Here is a 23,369-nt window from a genome sequence, read left to right as displayed (position 1 = left end):
AAGTAGATGTCTTTTATCAGAACCCGTGGGGCAGTTTGCTTACAATATTCTCGAATCGACGTTCATCGATCGACAAACGAGCATCTTTCCTCAGCAAAAAAATTTCTGTACACCTCGTAGAACCTTCACCAACGATTAAATCTCAATTTAGAAGCGAATTAACGCCATTCGATCGGCGAACGTCGACCCCAATAAACTCTTAACAGAAAGAAACTCTTACAGAAGAACTCAAAAACTCACACAATCACAAATTATTATACAGTTTGCATGGCGACGAGTCTACGTTTAACATCCAACGAATCGCGAGAACAGAGAATTGCAACGAGAACAACGCAAGAGTTCAAGTTTACTCGAAAAGAACGCATTTTATGCGTCCTGTGCTTGCATTTTTCTCTTAAAATGGACGTATTATTTGCACAGAGTCGTTTTACACGCGACAATTCGTGTCTTTGGACTGTCGTCGAAGTCGAAACCTTCAAAACGACTCGAAACGATCTTGTTTTACATTAAGTGGAGCATCCTTGTCGACTAGAATCGTACAACAGTTACGTGGGACAGTGAAATACCTTAGAATTAGTAGAAAAAGAGTTTCACTTTGTCACTGTACAATTAGTAATATCATTCGTGACTAGAATAAAGTGTGTACGTTCATTTGAATCATCACTTTCGTCTTGCTAAGGCGTCTGTTTCATTTTTTTAAGTTGTAAGAAATTGTTTCTAGCCTCAGCAGAGTTCAGTGATGGTCCTTACACTCTTAAGTACGACCTTAACATCGCAAAATTGTACGCATTGTTAACATTTAGCAACAATCAATCATTGTTAATGGACACTTGACTCGTTTCAAGTGTCTGACTCCCCCAAAAGATGAAGTTAAAAGAGATTGAAAGCTTTTTCTCAACCCATTTGGTGCAACAAGTGTTGTATAAAGTACAATGTGGTCTTTGAACTTGATTAATTACATCCAGAATTAATATCAAGGTCTTATCATTAATTATTCCATTCTAAAACCGCGTGGCACGCAAAGTTTTGCTTCAGATAGGAAAATATTTTTTGTCTCGACATTTACAAGTGGACGAATCATCGTCAGAGGTAGAAAAATACGTGGTTCTTGTGTACTGCAAAGATTTAGTCTCGATTTCTTATTTTAAGGATCAGAAATATCCTGATATCGATACGTACGTTTATTTCTAACGAGTTGTAAATAATTTTAGAGTTCTCGTTTGTTTAATAGTAATTGCAATTGCACCTGTTTTCAGTGCAAGCTTCAGACGATTATGTTCAATGGTCCCAACGAATGTGATTCGATGCAGTACTAAAGCATTTACTTTAGTAAAACATCTTCTGTGTTTCATTTTTAAGTTGTATAATATACTGTTTGGGGGATGCGAACGATTAGTGGGATCGTGTGCCACTTTCTAATGACTCCAGCTTACATAAAAAGTAGTTAATCGGACAACAACGGCTTGCAGAAAGCGGCGAAGCAAATGCACCGAAACTTGGTTTCAGTTTTGTTGAATGTTTGCAGGATATACATCTCTCTTGACGAAAACGAACATTCTTCTAGCATTGTACAATCCTTCAACGATTGTACGATTAATGAATATTTCTGTTTTATGACAGAGAAGCTTTGATAAAGAGTTCAATGTTTATAAAAAGAATTTTTTTAATTTCATGACAGAAAAGTTTTCAAAAAGACTTCCAAAATCACAAAAAGAATATTTCTACTTCATGATAGACAAGCTTCTATAAAAATTTCTGTACTTCGAAAAGAAATATTTCTGTTTCATGACAAAGAAGCTTTCATAAAGAGTTCCATGTTTACAAAAGGAATTTTTTCAATTTCATGACAGAAAAGTTTTCAAAAAGACTTCCAAAATCACAAAAAGAATATTTCTACTTCATGATAGACAAGCTTCTATAAAAATTTCTGTACTTCTAAAAGAAATATTTCTGTTTCATGACAAAGAAGCTTTCATAAAGAGTTCCATGTTTACAAAAGGAATTTTTTCAATTTCATGACAGAAAAGTTTTCAAAAAGACTTCCAAAATCACAAAAAGAATATTTCTACTTCATGATAGACAAGCTTCTATAAAAATTTCTGTACTTCTAAAAGAAATATTTCTGTTTCATGACAAAGAAGCTTTCATAAAGAGTTCCATGTTTACAAAAGGAATTTTTTCAATTTCATGACAGAAAAGTTTTCAAAAAGACTTCCAAAATCACAAAACGAATATTTCTACTTCATGATAGACAAGCTTCTATAAAAATTTCCATACTTCTAAAAGAAATATTTCTGTTTCATGACAAAGAAGCTTTCACAAAGACCTCCAAAATCACAAACAGAATATTTCTACTCGATGACAGACAAACATTCTTCTACCATTGTACAATCCTCCAACAATTGTCTCTCACGTTTTCATGGTCAAATAAATCTGAATCTTCATCCACAAAGGCAACGCAGTTCACCAACGAGAAACGATCCACCCAAATAGACCAGCTTCTCGTTGGAGGCTCAACAACAGTCTGTACGTCTTTTACAAACGATCTTCCTCTCATACAGGCTCTCTAAGAGCGTAAATCGAACGTCTGAACGTGAAATCAACGACCAATGATGGTTGGTTCATCAGCCATCGCTATTTCCTCCGTTGGAGCCTTGTCCCTCTTCCTCTTCCTCGAGAACAGCATGAAGGCGCATCCTGCGAGCAGATTGCACAGGAAAACTATCCAGGCGAGGATCAACGAGAAGTCGTAGTTCTTGATCGCATCTTTTGGGAACGTTGTTGGTATGTGTTTGCTCTCGAACTCCATCGAGGACAGCAGCACTTGTATCACCACCATGTTGCATGCAGCTGTAACGAAGAAGAAAAAATTAAAAATCGTGCTATTCTGTTTAAAACTGATATTTGTAAGTAATTAAATTCCTGTAAGATTACCACTGATGAAGTGTATTCCACCAGCCAGCCTCTTGAACATGTATCGTGGATTACGAAAGGTGTATATCGAAAAAAAGAAGCTCATTATCATCACGAACAAGCTGATTATAGCGAAGGATACTTGGGTCCTCGAATAATCTGCAAACATTTAATTCATCATTACAATCGATGTTAGAAATTCTTGTGTGAAACTTAATGGTTCTTTTACTCACTGACGACGGTGTTCAGACCAGGGTTCAGCTTGAACTGCTTCTCAGTGGGGAACATGTCTTGGTTCTTGCATTCCTCTGGAACAGAATACGAGTCGAAGTTAATCGATGCCAGGCAAAAGTGCTCTACCCGTTCTCGTTTCTCCCCTCGCATCCGTTCGTTCGCTATCTCCTCATCCCTGGTTATCTCAGCTCGCCTGGAGAACACGCCTCGTTTGTGTCTCTCGCGTCACGGGTAAGTTATTTTTACGCGCAGCCTTTTAAACGGGGTTGGTGAGACAATAAGACCGTGATCGATATTTATACCGCGTGATATTTACCCGTTCGATTGTAAAAGATTATTTACAACGCGATCCTCGAGGCCAGCAACGAACGCGCCTGTCGACGAGAACAGAGATTCGAGTCGAACTCGCGTTAATCGATTACTGGCCAATTAATGACACTGCATTTGTCTAATTTGGCGACTCTGATGCGTATGTATGTGCGTGACGAAGCAAATGTGGTCTGAATTACAGATGATGGAGTCGAAGAGATGGTCAGGGGCGGAATAAGCGGTGAGGGGCCCCAGAATCGCAAAAGGCCCCAAATTTTAACAGAATTTCACTGAATTTTCGAAATTACTTGCGAAGGTTCCAAAATGAACTCGAACAAATCCAAAAAACAAAATTTGAAATCTTTGGTCTCCAAATTGCATTTTTTTGAAAGAAGGGGGCTCAATCCACTTGTCTCAATACTCCCCTGAGAACTCAAAAATTTTGAAAGCGTGGGGCCCCAATTTGTCTTGATACGGCCCTGAGGACCCAAAAATTTCTTAAGCGTAGGGTCCTCATTTTTCTTGATACGGCCCTGAGGACCCAAAAATTTTTAAAGCACAGGGCTCTCACTTCTCTCGATACGCCCCTGAGTGGACCCAGTAATTTTATTTTTGTCGTTCAGAGCCCACTTTCTCTCGATACGCCCCTGGTTACTTCAAAATAATAATAATTACATTTTAAATAGCAAGAAACGGTTAATTAATTCCAGTTAATCAGTTATTTGTATGCTACTGAATTATTTTTGGCCTTTAAAATACGAAATGTTAGTAAATACGATGCGAACAATTTTGCAAAAGAACAGAAGGCGATAGATTTTCGTTTCGAGATTCGTCAGAGCAGAGTATTGAAATTCACGAACGCAAACGCATAAATCGTGCGTCAATCGGAAGTTTATAATCACGTCCAAGTTATTGAGGTATGGTAAATCTCTTAATGACATATTGGGTGAATCTCCCTGTTCTTTAAACACCAGCGTAATAAATCAACGTCCGTTATGGAGCAGTGCGTATTGGTTTTAGCATTCAGCGAACGATGAAAACTGTGTACGAAATAGAACAACTCTAATCTGCTCCATTAAAACTCTACAATTCGAGTACTCCCTTTCTAAAATAATTGTACTGTTAAATTACAATTGAACGTACGTATTATACTCCTTAAACGAATAAAAAAAGCTATTCTCTTTAACTATTGTCGATCACAGAGGCGTATTTCGAAACCGCTTTTTATTCACGGAACTCAGTGCCGTTAAAATTTGATGAAGATGTAAAATGGTTTAACGGACGTCTTAAACAGCGCGTAATACAGCGTCCGTTTCGAGCGTCACGTGTAATTATTACATCAGCATGGCGAGGGTAATTCGTGCCAACGGTGGTACAAATTGTTGGCTGCAGTGATTTTCTCCTCTTTTTATTAGCAGCCACCAACAAAGTTAAACTTGATGCAACTTCTCGCTCGAACGTCGCAGTTAACGCAGCTATAATGTAAATCACGATTTTCCATGATTTGTTGCAGGCAGAACTAATTAATGTTAATTGTAAATACTTACTGTACTCGACCACTTCTGTAGAGTTGTCTGCCTTAGTTATGGGTTTAGTCCCATAAACGCAGCCCCTCCAGAGCCCCATATGTTTGTAAACCAATCTTCTACCTTTAGACGGGTCGCCAACAGGTAAACCTTCCTTAGTTGGCGACTCGACTGTGAACCAATGGTTGGTCCCAATGGCAATCGACCATAGACACACAGACAGCCCCACGAGAACAGTGCAACCAAATAGAATTCGCCTTTCGAAGACAACCTATGCAACGAACGCACACACAGAAGAATATTAATAAAAAATGCTGTTTAAAGTCGTAGTCAATTAATAAAGATTTACACTAAGATTAGATTGGCTTTCGATAATATTGCAAACAACTTTCTGGCATTTATTTGTAATTTAGTTGAAAGGGAGGGAAGTTTTTCTACTTTAAACATGGAAATGTTTATGAACAGAATTTTTCTATTTCATGACAGAAAAGTTATCACAAAAACTTCCATAATGGTAAAAAGAATATTTGTATTACATGATTGAAAGGTTTTCATAAAAATTTCCATATTTATAAAAAGAATATTTCTGTTTCATGACAGAGAAGCTTTCATAAATAGTTCCATGTTTATAAAAAGAATTTTTTAAATTTCATGACAGAAAAGTTTCCACAAAGGCTTTCAAAGTGATAAAAAGAATATTTCTACTTCATGATAGACAAGCTTTCATAAAAATTCCCAGACTTAAATAAGAAATATTGCTGTTTCATGACAGAGAAGCTTTCACAAAGACTCCCATGTTTATAAAAAGAATTTTTTCAATTTCATGACAGAAAAGTTTCCAGAAAGACTTTCAAAGTGATAAAAAGAATATTTCTACTTCATGATAGACAAGCTTTCATAAAAATTCCCAGACTTAAATAAGAAATATTGCTGTTTCATGACAGAGAAGCTTTCACAAAGACTCCCATGTTTATAAAAAGAACTTTTTCAATTTCATGACAGAAAAGTTTTCAATTAGCTTTCCAAAATTACAAAAAGAATATTTCTACTTGATAATAGATAAGCTTTCATAAAAATTTCCATGCTTATAAAAGAAATATTTCTGATTTATGGCAAAGAAGCTTTCATAAAGGCTTCCATGTTTATAAAAAGAATTCTTCTATTTCATGACAGAAAAGTTTTCAAAATAACTTTCAAAATAGCAAAAAGAATATTTCTACTTCATGATAGACAAGCTTCTATAAAAATTTCCAGACTTAAATAAGAAATATTTCTGTTTTATGACAGAGAAACTTATACTAAGACTTCCATGTTTATAAAAAGAATTCTTCTATTTCATGACAGAAAAGTATTCACAAAAACTTCCACAATGATAAAAAGAATATTTCTATTTCATGGTTGAAAAGTTTTCATAAAGATTTCCATATTTATAAAAAGAATATTTCTATTTTATGACAAAAAAGTTTTCACAAAGATTTCCCCAATAAAAAAAATGATATCTATTTTCTACTGAGAATATAAAATCGCCATTACTTTTTAACCAAGCAAAAATACATAATTTCGTACCTGGTTGTATAAAGCTTTCATTCGGTTAGCCATTTCATGTAGTTCTCAGGATAAATCGAATTCCTTCTTGGAAGACTCGACGATGCCTGTCCCTTGTCGCTTAATCTCTTCACGAAGTTAGTACATCACCATGTACAGTAATTAAAGGGTACTTAAACTTAATGCATTCGACTTCGAAATGAAATCAGCTTTCGTTACTTCACGGAGAAACTGTTAATATTTGATTAAGCTTCAATTTTGTCTGCGAAAGTGTAAACTCTTCTGTGGTTTTTTAATTTCAAAATGATCAAATTTCTCGTTTGAAGCTCTCTGAGGTTTTCAAGTTTAAAAAAATATTCACAGGTTTCTCTTTAAATATTTGAGAGGGGGAAAACTGAAGAACTTCGCGAGGCTTCTTAGCTTCTTTGCTCCTCTGCTATTTTAGTTGCCAAGCATCCTCATTATTCCTCTCTGGCATTCATTTCTGTAATTCTTATCGCTTCTTTCAGCAGTGATCCATTCGGTGGCTTCCATTTCCTTCCTCCTCAAAGTTTCACCTCGAAAATCACTTCCTCCGCTCACGGTCCACTGTTCTCTGATTTATTTACTGGCTGCACCTGCGAACATTCAATTTTACTTAATAAAAATATTCAGTTTCTACAATTTTACTTAATAAAAAAATTCAGTTTCTCTAAGTAACGTGTCTTTTAATTAATTAATCGAATATGACTTGCAAAATTGAAGTAAAAATTAATAAAATTGAGAAATATTCTCAAAAAATACGAGCAGCAACTCTCTTAAAAGAAAAAAAAACGGTACCAAAAAGGTACGACGCTAGATTTGGCGAACCATCGCGTTATTTCACAGATGATACGTCGTAGCCTTGTAGTAAAGACGGGTGGCATGAAATTATAACACGTTTCGACAGAAGGATTCCCGTCCAGCTGCCAAATTATTTCAGCCAGATATTTATATATCATTGTTCTTCTACGCGAGCATCTTTGTTGGTCTCATCCAAACAGAGAAAAAGAGAGAGAGAGAGAGAGATTCACCCCTTTGTTCATTCTCTCGAGCAATTTTTAACTTTCTGCGTTGCGAGTTGGATAATAATTTGAATAATTAAGAATAATAAAAAATTGTAGAATAATAAGAATATTGAATAATTAAGAGTAATAAGAATAATTAGAAATTGAAGAATAATGAGAATATGAAATAATTAAGAATAATAAGAAATTGTGATATATATATGGTTGTGAATAAAAAATTGAAAAATAATAAAAATATTGGATAATAAAAAATAATAAGAAATTGTAATATACATGATTGTGAATAATAAGAAAGAATAATTAAAGAAATTGTAGAATTGTTATTTAGTTGATTAAATTTGTCGAGTACTTTATTTATAATTCAGAGATCTATGTTGACTCTGTCTTTTTTTTTTTTTAGTGCTTTGGATATCTTTAGAAAGAAAAAAAAACCTTATATTTTTGAGAAAAGCCAAAATTGCATCCTAGAAATTGCTTCAAAAGGTTATCATACAGTTAAAAATTTCGAAATCAACAATAGCGCGAGTAAAATTGGTCCTTTCTTCGATTATTCATTCAAATTGCCATATTTAGTAGTTAAAGTAAATTTTAAATGAAAGATAATTAAAAACGTTGATAGTTACTGGCAAAGAAATTGAAAGCAAAGGATTAAGGCCAACAATGCTAAGGAAAGGCACGTAGAACTCTGCTGGCGTGTCTGTTTACCATCATCAGCTGATTGCAGTCCTCGCAAGCTATTTCCTTAAAGTAGAAAGTGTTTTAAAATCCTCAACAAGAAACAAACGACTCTAAAGTGTGTGAAATAAATAAAATCGATTTTTGAGTTGGTTTTCTTTAATAAAAAAATTCCACAGCAAAATATTCCTAAGAAATTCATTATTTAAGTCTTATTTACTTCAACAGCTGATTTTTAATTATCTACAGTAAATATGTATTTAATAAACGACTCTAAAGTGTGTTAAATAAATAAAATCAACTTTTCAGTTGGTTTTCTTTAATAAAAAAATTCCACAGTGAAATATTCCTGAGAAATTTGTTATTTAAGTTTTGTTTACTCGAACAGCTGATCTCTAACTGTCCACAGTGTTTCACGATTTTCTTCTATTTTTAATATACATTTTCATAAGTATTTTTAATTTATTATACGTCTTTTAATAAGCATTTTATAAATATATAAACTAACTTTTATAAAGTAAAAAATTATAGTTAGCTTTTTTTAAGTAAAAAGTAAAGTAGTAAAATCTGTTTAACTTTTATAAATGTGTAAATAAGTTTAATAAGCAATTTTAATTTATTAACAAAAATTCTGACATTCTTTAGCATTTATTTAAATAAAATTAATATTGTAAAATTATACATATTATTATGATGTTAATATTTCATTTTTTTTTAATGTAAAAGAATTCTAAATTTTTTAATATATCTTCTAATAATTATATTTAATTTATTAACAAAAATCCTGACGTTCTTCACACATTTCTTCAAATAAAATTAAGTTCACTGTTGATATCTCAAAATGAAAGAATGCAAATATGGAAAAGCACAAATAAAAATGAAATTGATTCGTAGAACGTCCCATTTCCTGTCTGCAATTGCATCCACGTTAATACTCAATTAAAAAGCACTCAATGTAATTATCATTTTACATGATAAAAGGACTGCAACGGACATTATTAAAACATTCCTTTCAGCTGTTCGCGAGAGAGATAAATAATTGTATTAACCGTGCGGGCAAAAAGGGCCATAAAAGGTTCCATTAAGCTCGAGAATTATCGCTATTTGCCCCAGTTTTAGCGAAACACGACCCCCTTTTTTTCTCCTCGCCAGCTGCATTAACCGACGCGCCTTTTCTCGCTGAAACAAAAGCCAAGACAACTCCGTTTTTTACCTTTTTTCTGACAGAAACACTGCAATCTCTTTTTTTCTTGTCAAACTAGAGGCATTAAGCTAGCTTTAGAGGCAAATTGGAACCGTTTTTGTTTACACTCTTAAAAATAGGACAATGTTTTTCGACGCTCCACTCGCCGCCATATTTATTGCACGAAATATATTGCGTACGAGTTTGTTTTAATTTAATTCGTTGTGGATGTGGTAAATAAATTAGTTTTCCATTTTTTTGGCAGTAATTTTCAACTATTTTAATTTAGTTTTCTATGTGAATTATTTTTCTATTTTATTTTAATTTAATTTCTTTTGTGAATTATTTTTCTATTTTCTTGGCAATAATTTTCAGTTATTTTAATTTTATTTAATCTGTGAATTATTTTTCTATTTTATTTTAATTTAATTTTTCAACTATTTTAATTTAATTTTCTCTGTGAATTATTTTTCAATTTTCTTGGCAACAATTCTCGATTATTTCAAGTGTTTTTGTTCAACAAAGAAGTAGAAAGTTCTACGACCGCAATTTGTACGCAATTTTGTTAATTAAATGCAGATTTTGAGCTCAAGTTTTGGATATCTTAGATTTTTTTTTTTTTTTTTTTTTTTTCAATAGAACAGAATTAGAATAAACAGTCTCGAGGCTGTCACCAAAATCAGAACGACAGACACTAGCGTTATTTATTTATAGAGTACCACTGTGTACAAAGTGGAGCACGTTAATGTCTCTGCCATTCGCCCTAGTTTAAGCAACCATCCACAACTGCATCGCAAAACTTTTTAATTATAGTACAACCGACCACTTTGCGTTAATAATTTGCCAAACATCAAACTGGCCCACTAAACTTGCCTTTCTAAGCTTTTACATCGATAAAACTACACCTCAGCATTGATTTTTGTCATTTTACAGCAAATTATGTCTTATTGGGTTGCTGCATTTCGTTGAAAAAGGTGGAAAGAGGGTTTTAATGGGTGAAAAAAGTTGCTAAATATTAAATTGGGCCATTAAACTAGCCTTTCTAAGCCTTTGCATCGATAAAACTAGTTATTTTTACTACTAGATTGATTTTTACGGTTTTACAGCAAATTATGTCTTATTGGGTTGCTGCATTTCGTTGAAAAGGGTGGAAAAAAGGGTTTTTATGAGTAAAGACAGTTGCTAACCATTGAACTGAGCCTTTCTAAGCTTTTACATCGATAAAAATACTCCTCAGCATTGATTTTTACGGTTTTACAGCAAATTATGTCTTATTGGGTTGCTGCATTTCGTTGAAAAAGGTGGAAAAAGGGTGTTTATAGGCCAAGAAAGTTACTAAACGTTGCACTGAGGCGCTAAACTAAGCTTCCAAGCTTTTACATCGATAAAACTACTGCTCAGCATTGATTTTTACGGTTTTACAGCAAATGACGCGCTATTTGGTTGCTGCATTTCGTAGGAAAGGGTGGAAAAAGGGTGTTTTATGAGTGAAATAAGGTGGTGCAGCCTAGAAAACTCGAGAGTCATCGATGCTCGTGCCGTTTTTCATTGCACAATGACGTCAATGCAGTTGGTATTGTTTTATTCGTCGAGGAGCGCAGAGCACGGCGCTGCACAAGGTTTATTTAACCGCAGCCGCAGCTGCACCCACTGCGCACGGAGTTATAAATGCTGACAAAACCAACGTGCGCACTCGCTAAGCCTGGTTTCTAACTGTGGACGATCGTACTTTTCACCGTTTCCTACAGTTTCTCTTTTTTATTCTTCGATTCAGCTTGTACGATCGTCTGTTCTCTTGTTTCTTACAAAAATATTACCTTTTAACTGAGAGTTTCTTAATGATGCTTTGTTGTTTGGTTTTGGTATTTTCTATTATTTACAAATAGCAAAAAATTTTTAACACTTTGCAACTTGTTTATTCGAGAAAAAATAATTCAACTGCGACAAATACCCATCACTACTTCCAAATTTCACCAAAACTCAACCAATTACACTCTTACCAATTATTTAAAACAAATTTCATCCTCAACAACCCCTTAAAAAGAAAAAATAGCAGGTATAAAAAAATATTTAACTCAATAAAAAACATATTTGGTGGCTCAAAAACAAGAACCACGAAAATTAGCGCAACAATGCCTCTCAAAGAGCAATAAAAAAAAAAAATATTTGGCCTACTTTCAGAAGCTATTGTAGTCGCAAAACCTCTCCAAACCGTCGCATTGTCAGCCAAATTCTCAGAAACGAATTAATCAGCCCCAACCTGGCCTTTGAAACCCAGAAAAAATTCATTGAGTCGCCAGAGATTTATTTTTTCGAGCAAAATGAACGTCTGAAAGCCTCCACAATTTTTTTCCAGAGATATTAAAAAAGATGACGAGTTTTTCGAGATGATTTGCGTTTTTTTTGCGATCAAAAACGCTGAGGAGTTGAACGAACTTAAAAAGAGCGCTCGAAAAGAAACGTCCATCGATTTATCAACAAAATAACACTTTCGTCTTATTTCTCATCCAATCGCGTTTCTTTATTGCTGTTGAGCCCCTCCCACTGGCGCTGATTGGTCGTCGAGCGTGACGCGAGGCTCACGTGACTTCTAACCTCGAAATAGCTCGAAATTCGTTTGAAAATGGGTTTCAAATGACCACTGACGGACAACGTCATTGTTGCTGGGGCTAAATGCATCGCAATTATCAACGATCGACTTATTATTGGCCCACGGTGTGATAGAAAAGTCAACAGGCGGACCAAACAGCGAGTCTGGTTACAAAGCTCGCGCGTGCTTTAAGTTCTAAATGGATCTGCTGTTGGGCTAATGGAAAATCGACTTGGAGATGAAGAATAAAAAAAATAGAAGGTTTTTATCAAGCTTAAACATTTTTTTTATGCACAGATTTTCATATAAATTTAATAAATAAGAATGCACAAATTTTATTTTTATAAAATCGACTTGCAGATGAAGAATAAAAAAATAGAAGATTTTTATGAAGCTCAAATATTTTTTTTTTGTGTAGAAATTTTCACTAAATAATTGCATTGTAATTATTGTAAATTTAATAAAGAAGAATGTACAAATTTTATTTTTATAAATTTTTATACTGGTTTTCTATAGTATATATTTCACTTTGATTAATAATTAATTTTATACAATTTTATAGCAAGAAATTAAAATAATTTTTATCAAAAATTAGATAGTGCAATAATTAACAGCATCCATATTTAAATTTGTAGCTTTGTAAATAATAATAATAATAATAAAATCAATATAAATAATTTTGCGAAGAACTTAAAAGAACTCAGAGTTAGTTAATCTAAATAAAATAATAAAATAATGATAAAATTGATTTAATAAATAATAAATGGTGGAAGACACAGTATTGTAAAAATGAATACTATTTACAAAGATGGTTCAACCATTAATTGAACTAAATAAAAGTTCTAAAAATTGCTGACTAAATGAAAATTCATAAAAATTCCAAATTTTAACTTCTTCAATTCTAAATTGAGTTTCTATTAAAAATTAATTTAATAATGACTTAAACTATCAGAAATAACAGCGTTTTAATTCAGTAAAATGGTTTAACCATCAATTGAACTAAATAAAAATTCTAGAAATTGCTAATTAAATGAAAATTCCAAATTTGAACTTCTTTGATTGTAAATTGAGTTTTTATTAAAAATTGATTTAATAATGACTTAAACTATCAGAAATAACATCAATTTAATTCAATAGAGTGGTTTAACCATTAATTGAACTAAACAAAAATTCTAAAAATTGCTAATTAAATGAAAATTCCAAATTCAAACTTCTTTAATTCTAAATTGAGTTTCTAACAAAAATTGATCTAATACTGACTTAAACTACTAAAAATAACATCGTTTTAATCCACTACAATGGTAGAAGATGCAAATAAGTCCAACAGCACAGAAATTCTTGCAAGTACAAACAAGAAATCTTCTTTAATTCTAAACTTGGTTTCTATTAAAAATTAATTTAATAATAACTTAAAATAGCTTTTTATTTCAGTAAAATAGTGGAAGATGCAGTATTGCAATAATAAATCCTCAAAACAGAGTCAGTTAATTTAAATCTATTGTTCAATCGATGAAATAGAATTACTTGAAACTCGATAAGGTTTTCGAGGATCGATAATATTTGAAAACGAGTCGATTTTCAGATGAAACGCGAGTCTAAGAGATAAATAGCGGTATCTGTTATCAGATAGCCATACGAGAGATCGATTCGCTGGTAAATCGAGAAGACGAGGAGGTAACGCGCGATTGACACCGAGTGGAGCGTCGACACGTGTCGACGCGGCTCGCGTGCGCAGACGAGGGCCAATCAGACGCGAGCGTGCGCGGATTCGAACGTTTCGCTGGCCAGTCTCCGCCAGAAATAAGTTTCTCTGGCTGTTATATTTTTAAAGAATTTCTCGACGACCTACGACAATTGCACGCCACGCTGCGCGTATTCCTCAGATCAGACGAGCGATTATAATTGTACTTGAGCGATTAAACTAGATGTTACAATTAATTATTATTCATTTGTAATGATTTATATTTTTTTTTTTTTTGGTTTATAATGATTTGGTAAATTGAGACTGTTTTTACAATTGTATTTCAGTAATTACAGTAAATATTGTGATTAATTATTATTCGATTGCGTTAATTAATGATTTGGTAATTTAAAGGTGTTTTTGAACGAGTTTTTATTCGGCGATGAGTGAATATTAAGTTCTAAGTTTATTCTATTTTTGTTGTTGTTGAATTTGCTATATATTTTTGAATTGATGGTATTTTTAATTAAGTTTTTATGTATCTTTAACTCGACGCCATTTTTTATACAATTTTTATACATTTTTAATTGAATTTTTATGTTTCTCTAAGCTCTACTAACCTGACGCCATCTTTAATCACATTTTTATATATTTTTAATTTGACGCCATTTTTAACCAAATTTCTACATATTTTTAGATTAACGCCATCTTTAAATGAATTTTTATATACTTTTAGTTGAAATTTTTATGTATATTTAATTTCTAACCTGACGCCATCTTTAATTAAATTTCTGCATATCTTTAACTTAACGCCATTTTTAATCGAAATTTTTATGAATCTATCCTCTAACTTGACGCCATATTTAATTAGATTTTTGTGTTCTCCATTTTCTAACTTGACGCCATCTTTAATCGAATTTTTTTATGTATCTTTAACTCGACGACATTTTTAATTAGGTTTCTGTATATCTTTAATTTGACGCCATTTTTAATCGAATTTCTATAGTCTTTAACCTCTAAATTGACGCCATCTTTAATTAAATTTCTATGTTCACCATTTTCTAATTTGACGCCATCTTTAATCGAATTTCTATGTCCTTCATTTTCTAACATGACGCCATCTTTAACTCAACATAATCTACTTACATTTAAACATTTCTCAAACAACATTATCTAATAAACGAACCACAACCAATTACAATATTATCATATATAATCCCAGCCAATAAGATCCCTCAACACCCTCAACTCTCAAAACCACCAATCACATTTATCGTTCAATACCCCCTCAACTCTCAGAACCGCCAATCACATTTATCTAACGATCCCAACCACCCACAATTTTAAATTTTATAATTAATTATATAAATAATATAATTAATAATAATAGTAATAATAATATAAATAATATAACTATTAATAATAAGTATTCTTATATAAATAATATAATTAATATATAAATAATTAATAATATAATTTATAGCAAATAAATTCTAATAAAAATCCAAGCCACCCAAAATTTTAAATCCCCGCCAAAAGTACACTTTCGAATAATTTGAAACAGGGGCGAAGTAAAAATACGCGTCTACTCCAAACGTTTCGATTCCAGCTCTCGAATTATTATAGTTGTACATTATCTATGAAGCAAACTGTGAAGAGCAAAAAAAAAAGAAAAATAACCCCTCGTCTGTCGATAAATAAAGAAAAGAAAAAAAGAAGGAGCAACCTACGCCACGTTTGAACTGGCTTACGCGTTCTTGCTGGGACTTTTCGGTTCCCATGCCTTTCGTCAGCCCCTAATTGCATCGAATTAATCGTCGTCTGGGCTAACATTGACCAGACCCATTCTCGATCCCCTGTTTTCCAAAGCAGCGTGTTTAAATGGCTGATGTATGCAGTCCGTCTGTTTTGGTTGGACGGTATAAATACAATGGGCGAAAGCCTCGAATAAACACAGACGTTCCCCAGCTTCGTGGCCTGATCGCCTTCGTGAGAAATCTCGAAATGCGACGCGAATTCGCATTTCAATTTCTCTTCTCAAAGATAAGAAACGAGTTTCGACGAACAACCAAAAAATCGCGACTGTCGATAAAGTAGGTGACGTTCGTTGTTGGAAATCTAATAATCGAAGGCTAACTTTGTTATTGCGTGCAGATGGTCGTTTTAAGGGCGAATTGAATGTTTCTCAAGATGTTGTCGAGAAGTATTGCTGTTGGTTTCTTAAAGATTGCCGTGCTGTTATGTAATTACTCATAACGAGGGAGGGGAGGCATGGTGTTACGTAACGATGGATCTTTTTCAGTATTGTAGACATAAATGCTGGTCATAAAGATGTTTAGAAAGATTTCAGCTATTAATTGAACTAAATAAAAATTCTAAAAATTGCTAATTAAATGAAAATTCCAAATTTGAACTTCTTTGATTCTAAACTTGGTTTCTATTAAAAATTAATTTAATAATGACTTAAACTACCAAAAATTACAGCGTTTTAATCCACTACAATGGTAGAAGATGCAAATAAGTCCAACAGCACAGAAATTCTTGCAAGTACAAAGAAGAAAACTTCTTAAATTCTAAACTTGGTTTCTATTAAAAATTAATTTAATAATGACTTAAACTACTAAAAATTACAGCGTTTTAATTCACTACAATGGTAGAAGATGCAAATAAGTCCAACAGCACAGAAATTCTTGCAAGTACAAAGAAGAAAACTTCTTAACAGCACAGTAATTGTTGCAAGTACAAACAAGAAAAATTCTTAAATTCTAAACTTGGTTTCTATTAAAAATTAATTTAATAATGACTTAAACTACTGAAAATTACATCGTTTTAATTCACTACAATGGTAGAAGATGCAAATAAGTCCAACAGCAGAGAAATTGTTGCAAGTGCAAACAAGAAAATGGCGTGCACATGTGAAGAGTGTTGTGAGTGATGTTTTGAGACGCTCGAGGTGTTAATAATTTAAGAAACGACAACAAGATCGCATAACGATTAACAGAGGCATTCTCTTTGGCTACGAAAACATTTCGTTGCATTTCGAGCGTCGAAACGGTCGCTGGTTCCTAGTTCCCCCTCGAGAATAAACGCGTAATGACCAGAAAACTTTTTGGATAATTTACAGCGGCTCTAAATAAATACTTCACAGCGTGTACCAAAGATAAAACGGGCAAAATGCGTGAAATTCTTGCGTAGAAATCGACGCGTCTATAGAGATATACCTGGTGCCAAAATTTGTTACGACGCGTTTAATAGACGGTCGAATATTTTTGAACGAATGGTACAGAAAAATAATTAACAATAAATTAAAATAATAAATTAAAAGAAAAAGAAAAATAATAAATTAAAAGAAAAAAAAAATAATAAATTGAAAGAAATATAATAAATAATTTTAAAAAAAATAAATTAGGAGAAAAATAATAAATTAAAGGAAAAAAATAAATTGAAAGAAAAATAGTAAATTAAAAGAAAAAAAATTAATTGAAAGAAAAATAATAAATAATAGATTAAAAAATAATGAACTAATAAACAGAATTTTCGTCTGAATATTGCAAATTATTGCAAGTGTAAAAATGCAATATTAATTAATAAATTGACCATTGTTATTTAATTTTATACGAATAAAAGGCTCTTAAATATAAATTAATAATTTGTATTTATTTATTATTTTAATTATTGTACTTTGAAGTCGTCTATTGCAAACGCAACGCTTTTTATGGATAAATAAAAAAACCAGGTATGTATAATTTTAAGGGGAATACATAAAGTGCAGCGAGAAACGTGTGTAGGACGTGTAATAACGGATTTATGGTTTTTGCTCGACACTCGTTTTCGTTATGGACATAAAGTGTGGAATAAAGGGGATTTAAAGTGCGTGCGATTCTTTGATGCTCGCAAAAAAAAAAAAGAAAAATGACAAAAGAGAATATTATGAAATATTTTCAAGATTCTTTCATTTGAAACAGAAGCTTGCGTTAACATAACATAAACTTAATAATATTTATCCATTGTAAGAAGCTGGTAACATTTAATAAAAATTATTTGAATGAAACTTATTTTATAGCAATTATTATTAATCTTAAATATTATACTAACTTATATTCCTCAATTACAATTTTATTTTCTAACTAATTAATTACATTCAATAGTGGATCGTATATAGACACTGTAGAGGCTGCAGCACCCCCTATTTCTCCTTTAAATCTCTCTTTATACTTGCACAACACATAATTATTAATCTTAAACATTAATAATCCCTCAGTTTATGAAAAATAAAATAATCTTAATAAATATTAAAATTAATTAATAAATATCCCCATTAATTACAGCCACGAGCCACCATTGACTATATTTCATATATAAAAAAGAAAAAAAAAAAAGAAAACCAAGAGCAAAGAAATATTTTTAATCAAATAAATTGCAATAATATTGAGAAACCTTTCTTTTGTTAATTGTGAGAAATACCCTCTGGCGATTAGTAGCGATGGTTCTATATATAGAACGCAGGCTGGTGGAAGTGCATAAAGCGAAACTCACGTAGAGGGTCGGAGGCGTGGGGTGATCAGGTATTGAAACAGCAACTGGGGTGTCCACGTTTACCACGCGATCAATTTACAAGTAGCTAGAAACGATACAACACCAGACTGTTGGTTGAAACGTGACGAGGCTATTGATTATCATAAATGAAGGAACTAAACTACGCATCCTTCATACTTAAAAAAAATAAAAACTCACCAGTGTAATTCGATTAAAAAAAAATATCTTAATAAAAAAAAAACTTAGCAGTGTAATTCGACTAAAAAAGAATATTTTAAGTCCTGAATATAAATTAAACCAAAAAGAATATAATATAATATGAATTTATAGCTTAGATATAGTTGCAAAGGAGAAAATGAATAATGGCGTCGAAATGACGAAGGGCAACAGACTTTCACATGAAATTATTACAAAACTCGATCAAATGAACCGAAATATTCGCAAAACTTGTTAACTTTCATTCATGAAATTAATATTTGCGACGTATAACTGAGCGAGACGTTCGAACTTAAATAACAAGTTCCACGTTTAAGTAACAAAATTAATTCTCTGTTTGCAAACAGAATACAATGTTTTACATAATATTCAATCAAAAAAGCAGTAGAAAAACGTGTGAAAAACCATCAATACATGTATACAACACACGCAACCAGTTATATTTTTCTTTCACTCGCTCTAAGACCAAACGCTGAGTCCACCATTTTGTTTATACCCACAACTCCACCAATAACGATTAAACGATCACTATTCAAATAAACGTAACGATTATAAACACAGAATGTACGTAAGAAAATTAAGAAAATAATTAAAAAACAATTCTTAGATTTAAGTTCGCCAAATTCTAAGGTTTAAATTCTTGGACTTAAGTTCGTTCGACAAAATTAAGAAAGTGATTCTCACTGAATAACAAGAAATTTAAGTTCGTTCTGATTAAATAGAACGATCTCTCGCGACAGCCACGATGCTCGATGCTCGCAGCATTAAAAATAAAGCGAAAACAGCGTCGACGGTGGCTGGTGCGAGCTTACGTGGGCGCTGACTGCTGGATTGAATGACACGAGGGAAGGAAATAACAATAAACGGACGGCGAGTCGACGCGAGACATCGTTACACGTGTCTGCCGTTCTTTTGTTAGAGAAATTTAATGCAGACCTCGCTCACCTCGATCGTTTTCCGGCTGCGATGTCGTTCGATGGAATTCCGTTCGACGATCATCCGGTTTTGCCTCGTGGGAACTGAGATCGCTGAGAAATGAACTGGTTTATGAGGAACGCGAACTCGTGACCCGCGCGCGTCGCCGGTCGGTTCGACACTGAGCGCTCGTCGACTACTTGCGCGACTTCGTAGCGAGAATTGAGGGTTGGAGTGGGGGTAAGTTGAAGCAGCGCTGGCGGGGCACTGGCGAGCGAGGGGACAGAGACGAAAGTGTTTAGATGCATACGTGAATATAATAAATATAAAATATCCTTTTAATTATTGTACAACTTTGGAATGTTAGTTTTTGTGCAGAATTTATTGTTTTACTTTACGATACTGATATTTCTACGAACTAGACTATTTAATATTTATGTAAACCAATTTACTGGAACTGGTAAGTGGTGGTCAGAAATGTGTACAAATATAAAATATAAATTATTGTGCAACTATAGAATTTATCATTTTGTTTTATACTATTAATAATTCTTCAACTATGATTTTGTATATATTATTATATTTTCTTTATACTAGAAATTGGATTATTTAATATTTAATTAAAAATACTCATTTTTCAAATATATAAATTTAATTTCCTAGAGAATGAAGAAAAGGACGAATTTAAGGACCAAACATTGCAAAAAAGAAAGATATGTTCAAATAGCATTTTTAAAAATATTAAAAATACCTAAAATATAACTACAACATTTAAAATTACTAAAATTCCTCTCTCTCTCTTTTTCTCTTAATAGAAACTAAAAAACTCTACACCAAAGCTTACTTAACAGCTGTATTAAGAATCGCAAGAACACAATCATCTCTTTTTGCACCCAGAAAAATGTTTAAACAGAACAATACTAATTCTTAATATTATTACTACATTAGTATCATTATTGTTATTATACTGATGATGATTCTGCAGTATTGAGTATTGCACAATAATTAATTTGACATACAAACACTGTACTACTATCCTTTTACAATTTGATGACTGAAAAGGTGTAGCAGTCTTGCTGCAAACAAATTGAATCCAACGTTGCAGTCATTAATATTTAATGTTTAATTTCCCAGGATTGTGCAGCTTCGTAGTCGAATTTTACAGCAGTGCAATGCGGTCAAACATGCTGAAAATAAGTTGGCATTTCAAGACACAGCTAAACTACAGGTTCATTAAGTTCTCTCTGACCGTAATATTAGATTGTTTAAATATCCTCAGACAGTAAAAACAAAAAAAAAAAATTAAGATTTCTGCAGTGAAACTGGCCTACCAGAAGAAAACGAGATGATTTACAATTTTTTTTATGGTAATCTTCACCATTGTAGCTGAGAAACTGCTTATTGTGTGCAAACAACAGCGCCAAACACGTAACAATATCTGCAAACCCAATATCTCTCAAGTAGAACTCTTGCTGCTCGGATATCCAGGTACTCGAAATACTCGTTAGGTCTCGAACCACGTTTTAAGAACCGCAGGTACTTGAAGACGAGCACCAGTGCCAGTACTCGACTGTCCAAAGTCGAGTTTATCTGTTGCAGCCTCTAAAACGTGACGATTCTCTTCTACACTGACATTCAGACCAAAAGAAACGTTTGTACTCTTATAAGAGTACTAATTCTAGGACTTAAATGAATTAATTTAGCTTCATAGAGTTTGTACCCTTATAAGAGTACATTTCTTAGAGTTTGTGCTCTTGTAAGAGTAGTTGAAGTTAAATTAATTAATTTGGCTTCTTGGAATTAGTGGAAAGCTGGTGACTGATTAGAGACAATCGAAGCGACAGAGACTTAATTTTTGCAGCCCAGAGGCAAGGTAAATTTAAACATTGAACGCACGTAGCGTCGTCTAGAAATATCACGGCACTATATCAACTTTTTCACGTATTAAATTCTCAGGAAAATTCGTTACTGTTAGAAGTCGACGCGAACGAACGCTTTTTGCCATTTTTGCAGCTGAATTTTGGACTCTGTGGCCAGCTTAGAGAAGATCTACTGAAACCACTGGGCGAGATCGTTGCTCGTAAATATCCACGAGTGGATTTTACTGATGAACCTTTACAGTTATTGCTTCTGATATACTCTGGACCATCGTATTTCCTTTAAAAGTGGCCAGAAATTGGAACTGCATCGCTTGTCGATCAAATCTCTCACTGTACCTTGAAATTTTCCATATTCTCTGCTTTCTAAGTGCTCGAACGGTTCTCTGAAATGCAAAATATGGCTGTCAATCATGTATTCTTGCACAGATCTTCTTCTGACGTTTGAACGTACCAAATTAACGTTCTCTGGGATGCACAGAGAGGCGACAATTTCCCAGGAATTGAACAGTTCAAAGAAATATGAGCAGCTGGCACGGTTTCAGGCATCCAGCATTGTAGATCTCGTCAATTATTTCAGAGCTGCCTCGAGTGAATCCTCCACCGTCTGAAAAGTATCTTAAATTAGTTAATTAACGACTGCTGCAGTTTATAAGTAAATTCTGGGAGAGTAAAAGAATTATGCAATCAAATCTCCCAGCTGTAATTAAGAAACGTTCACTGCTGGTCGTGCAGAAATGATTTCAACAGCGTCGAAGGCTCTTTTAGTTGATGGTTTTCAGCTGTGCAGGCGGAATACTCAATTAACTCTAACATTGTCGTCCACTTATCGGTAATTTGCACGCCCAATGCAAATTTTATTGACCATAGCCCAGAAACGTGTAAATCATCCTTGACAATGCATTACTCTCTGCAGTAATTCTGATCTTATTGACCACAATCATTGCAGTCCAAGCTGATGCACCGACCAACGTGTTCACATTTTTAAATTGCCTCTAATTAGCCAAAGAACAATCATTAAGTACAATGACAGACCAAGCAGTTAACAATTTCAATCGTTTCTGGCCATAAAAACAGAATCAGTCGTCGATGAAATAAATTTATAATCAAATTAAGAAGCTCTGAAGCAGAACAGTCGCTCGAGATTCCTATTTCTAATAACAATTACAACAATAATTAGTCTCTGAACCGTTTCATAATTTATTCGAGTACGAGTTACACAAGTGAATGAAGAGAGAACCCGCCACGTGGTTCGTACCTTATAATTAAGCGTACAGAGAGCACGTTAGAACCGCGAAAATGACGACGATCGTGCGTTAACACTTTGACCAAAAATGACGTCTACAGCCGTCAGGTCCTTGTATACGCAAATGACGGTTATAGCCGTCGTGCGTATTTTAATTAATAAAAAAGGAACAGCGTCAGCACGAAATGTACCAACGCGTACACTTGTTAAATTAGTGAGTAACGCATCTAGGAAAAAAGTTACAGCGTGCCAGACGGCGTATTAGTTGTCTTTTTTTAGCTTTGAAACATTTGAGTGTCCAGAGACAAATGACTGCTATAACCGTCGAAAGATGATTCTGTATTTCTCCATGAATAATTAAGTGAATACAATGAATTAGTGAAGCAAATGTCGTGTAATCGTCTTGACGGTTATAGCCGTCATTTGTTTCTGGAATAGAAGAATGACGTGCTGAGCAAATGACGGTTATAACCGTCGAAAGTTTTTTTTCTGGCAAAAACAGTGGCAAAATTGTGATAATTTTCAGCTCGAAACGTACAATTTATACTCGATTTTATCTGGCAGTTGTGAAAGATTGAAAAAAAAAATGTGTTTCTTAGGGTGAAGTCGAAAATGTGCGTCAAAGTGTTAAATATGTGGCTGTCTACTACATCACGAGTCGGACGGACGTAATTGGGATAGCATTTGCTATATCTGCGATGCGTAAACGACCAGGAGACGAGCGATAAACGACAACGAGGCGCGTATTTAATTACGTTACGCGATAACCAATAGAGGAGTAGAGGAAATAAATATGCGTGTTCGACGATGGACTCGAAATGCACGGTGCTCGATGCTGTCGATCATCGATTCGTTGATTTCTTTCTGTTATCTATAT

The 23,369-nt window shown here is 33.4% G+C and overlaps 1 protein-coding gene across 1 annotated transcript; it reads right to left on the bottom strand.

Moving 5' to 3' along the window:
• Nucleotides 1–2,599: 2,599 nt before the first annotated feature.
• On the bottom strand, nucleotides 2,600–6,654 carry LOC143431723 (uncharacterized). Its single transcript, XM_076908666.1, has 5 exons — nucleotides 6,549–6,654; nucleotides 5,004–5,253; nucleotides 3,147–3,221; nucleotides 2,935–3,072; nucleotides 2,600–2,850 (listed from the first exon to the last, which is right to left on the bottom strand). Exons 1-5 carry the CDS (start codon nucleotides 6,579–6,581, stop codon nucleotides 2,600–2,602), a joined length of 747 nt encoding a protein of 248 aa, XP_076764781.1. The 5' UTR covers nucleotides 6,582–6,654.
• Nucleotides 6,655–23,369: the final 16,715 nt, after the last annotated feature.

Source organism: Xylocopa sonorina, unplaced genomic scaffold, assembly GCF_050948175.1.
Source record: "Xylocopa sonorina isolate GNS202 unplaced genomic scaffold, iyXylSono1_principal scaffold0014, whole genome shotgun sequence".
NCBI lineage: Eukaryota > Metazoa > Arthropoda > Insecta > Hymenoptera > Apidae > Xylocopa > Xylocopa sonorina.
This window is presented reverse-complemented; position numbering and strand designations above follow the sequence as displayed.

Excerpts from the sequence above, each read along its gene's own strand:
- LOC143431723 (XM_076908666.1), bottom strand. The coding sequence starts at position 6,581 with ATGGCTAACCGAATGAAAGCTTTATACAACCAG. Across the intron at positions 5,254-6,548 it reads TGAAAGCTTTATACAACCAG|GTTGTCTTCGAAAGGCGAAT; the intron begins GTACGAAATTAT and ends TTCGTTGCATAG. Across the intron at positions 2,851-2,934 it reads TGGAATACACTTCATCAGTG|CTGCATGCAACATGGTGGTG; the intron begins GTAATCTTACAG and ends TCTTCGTTACAG.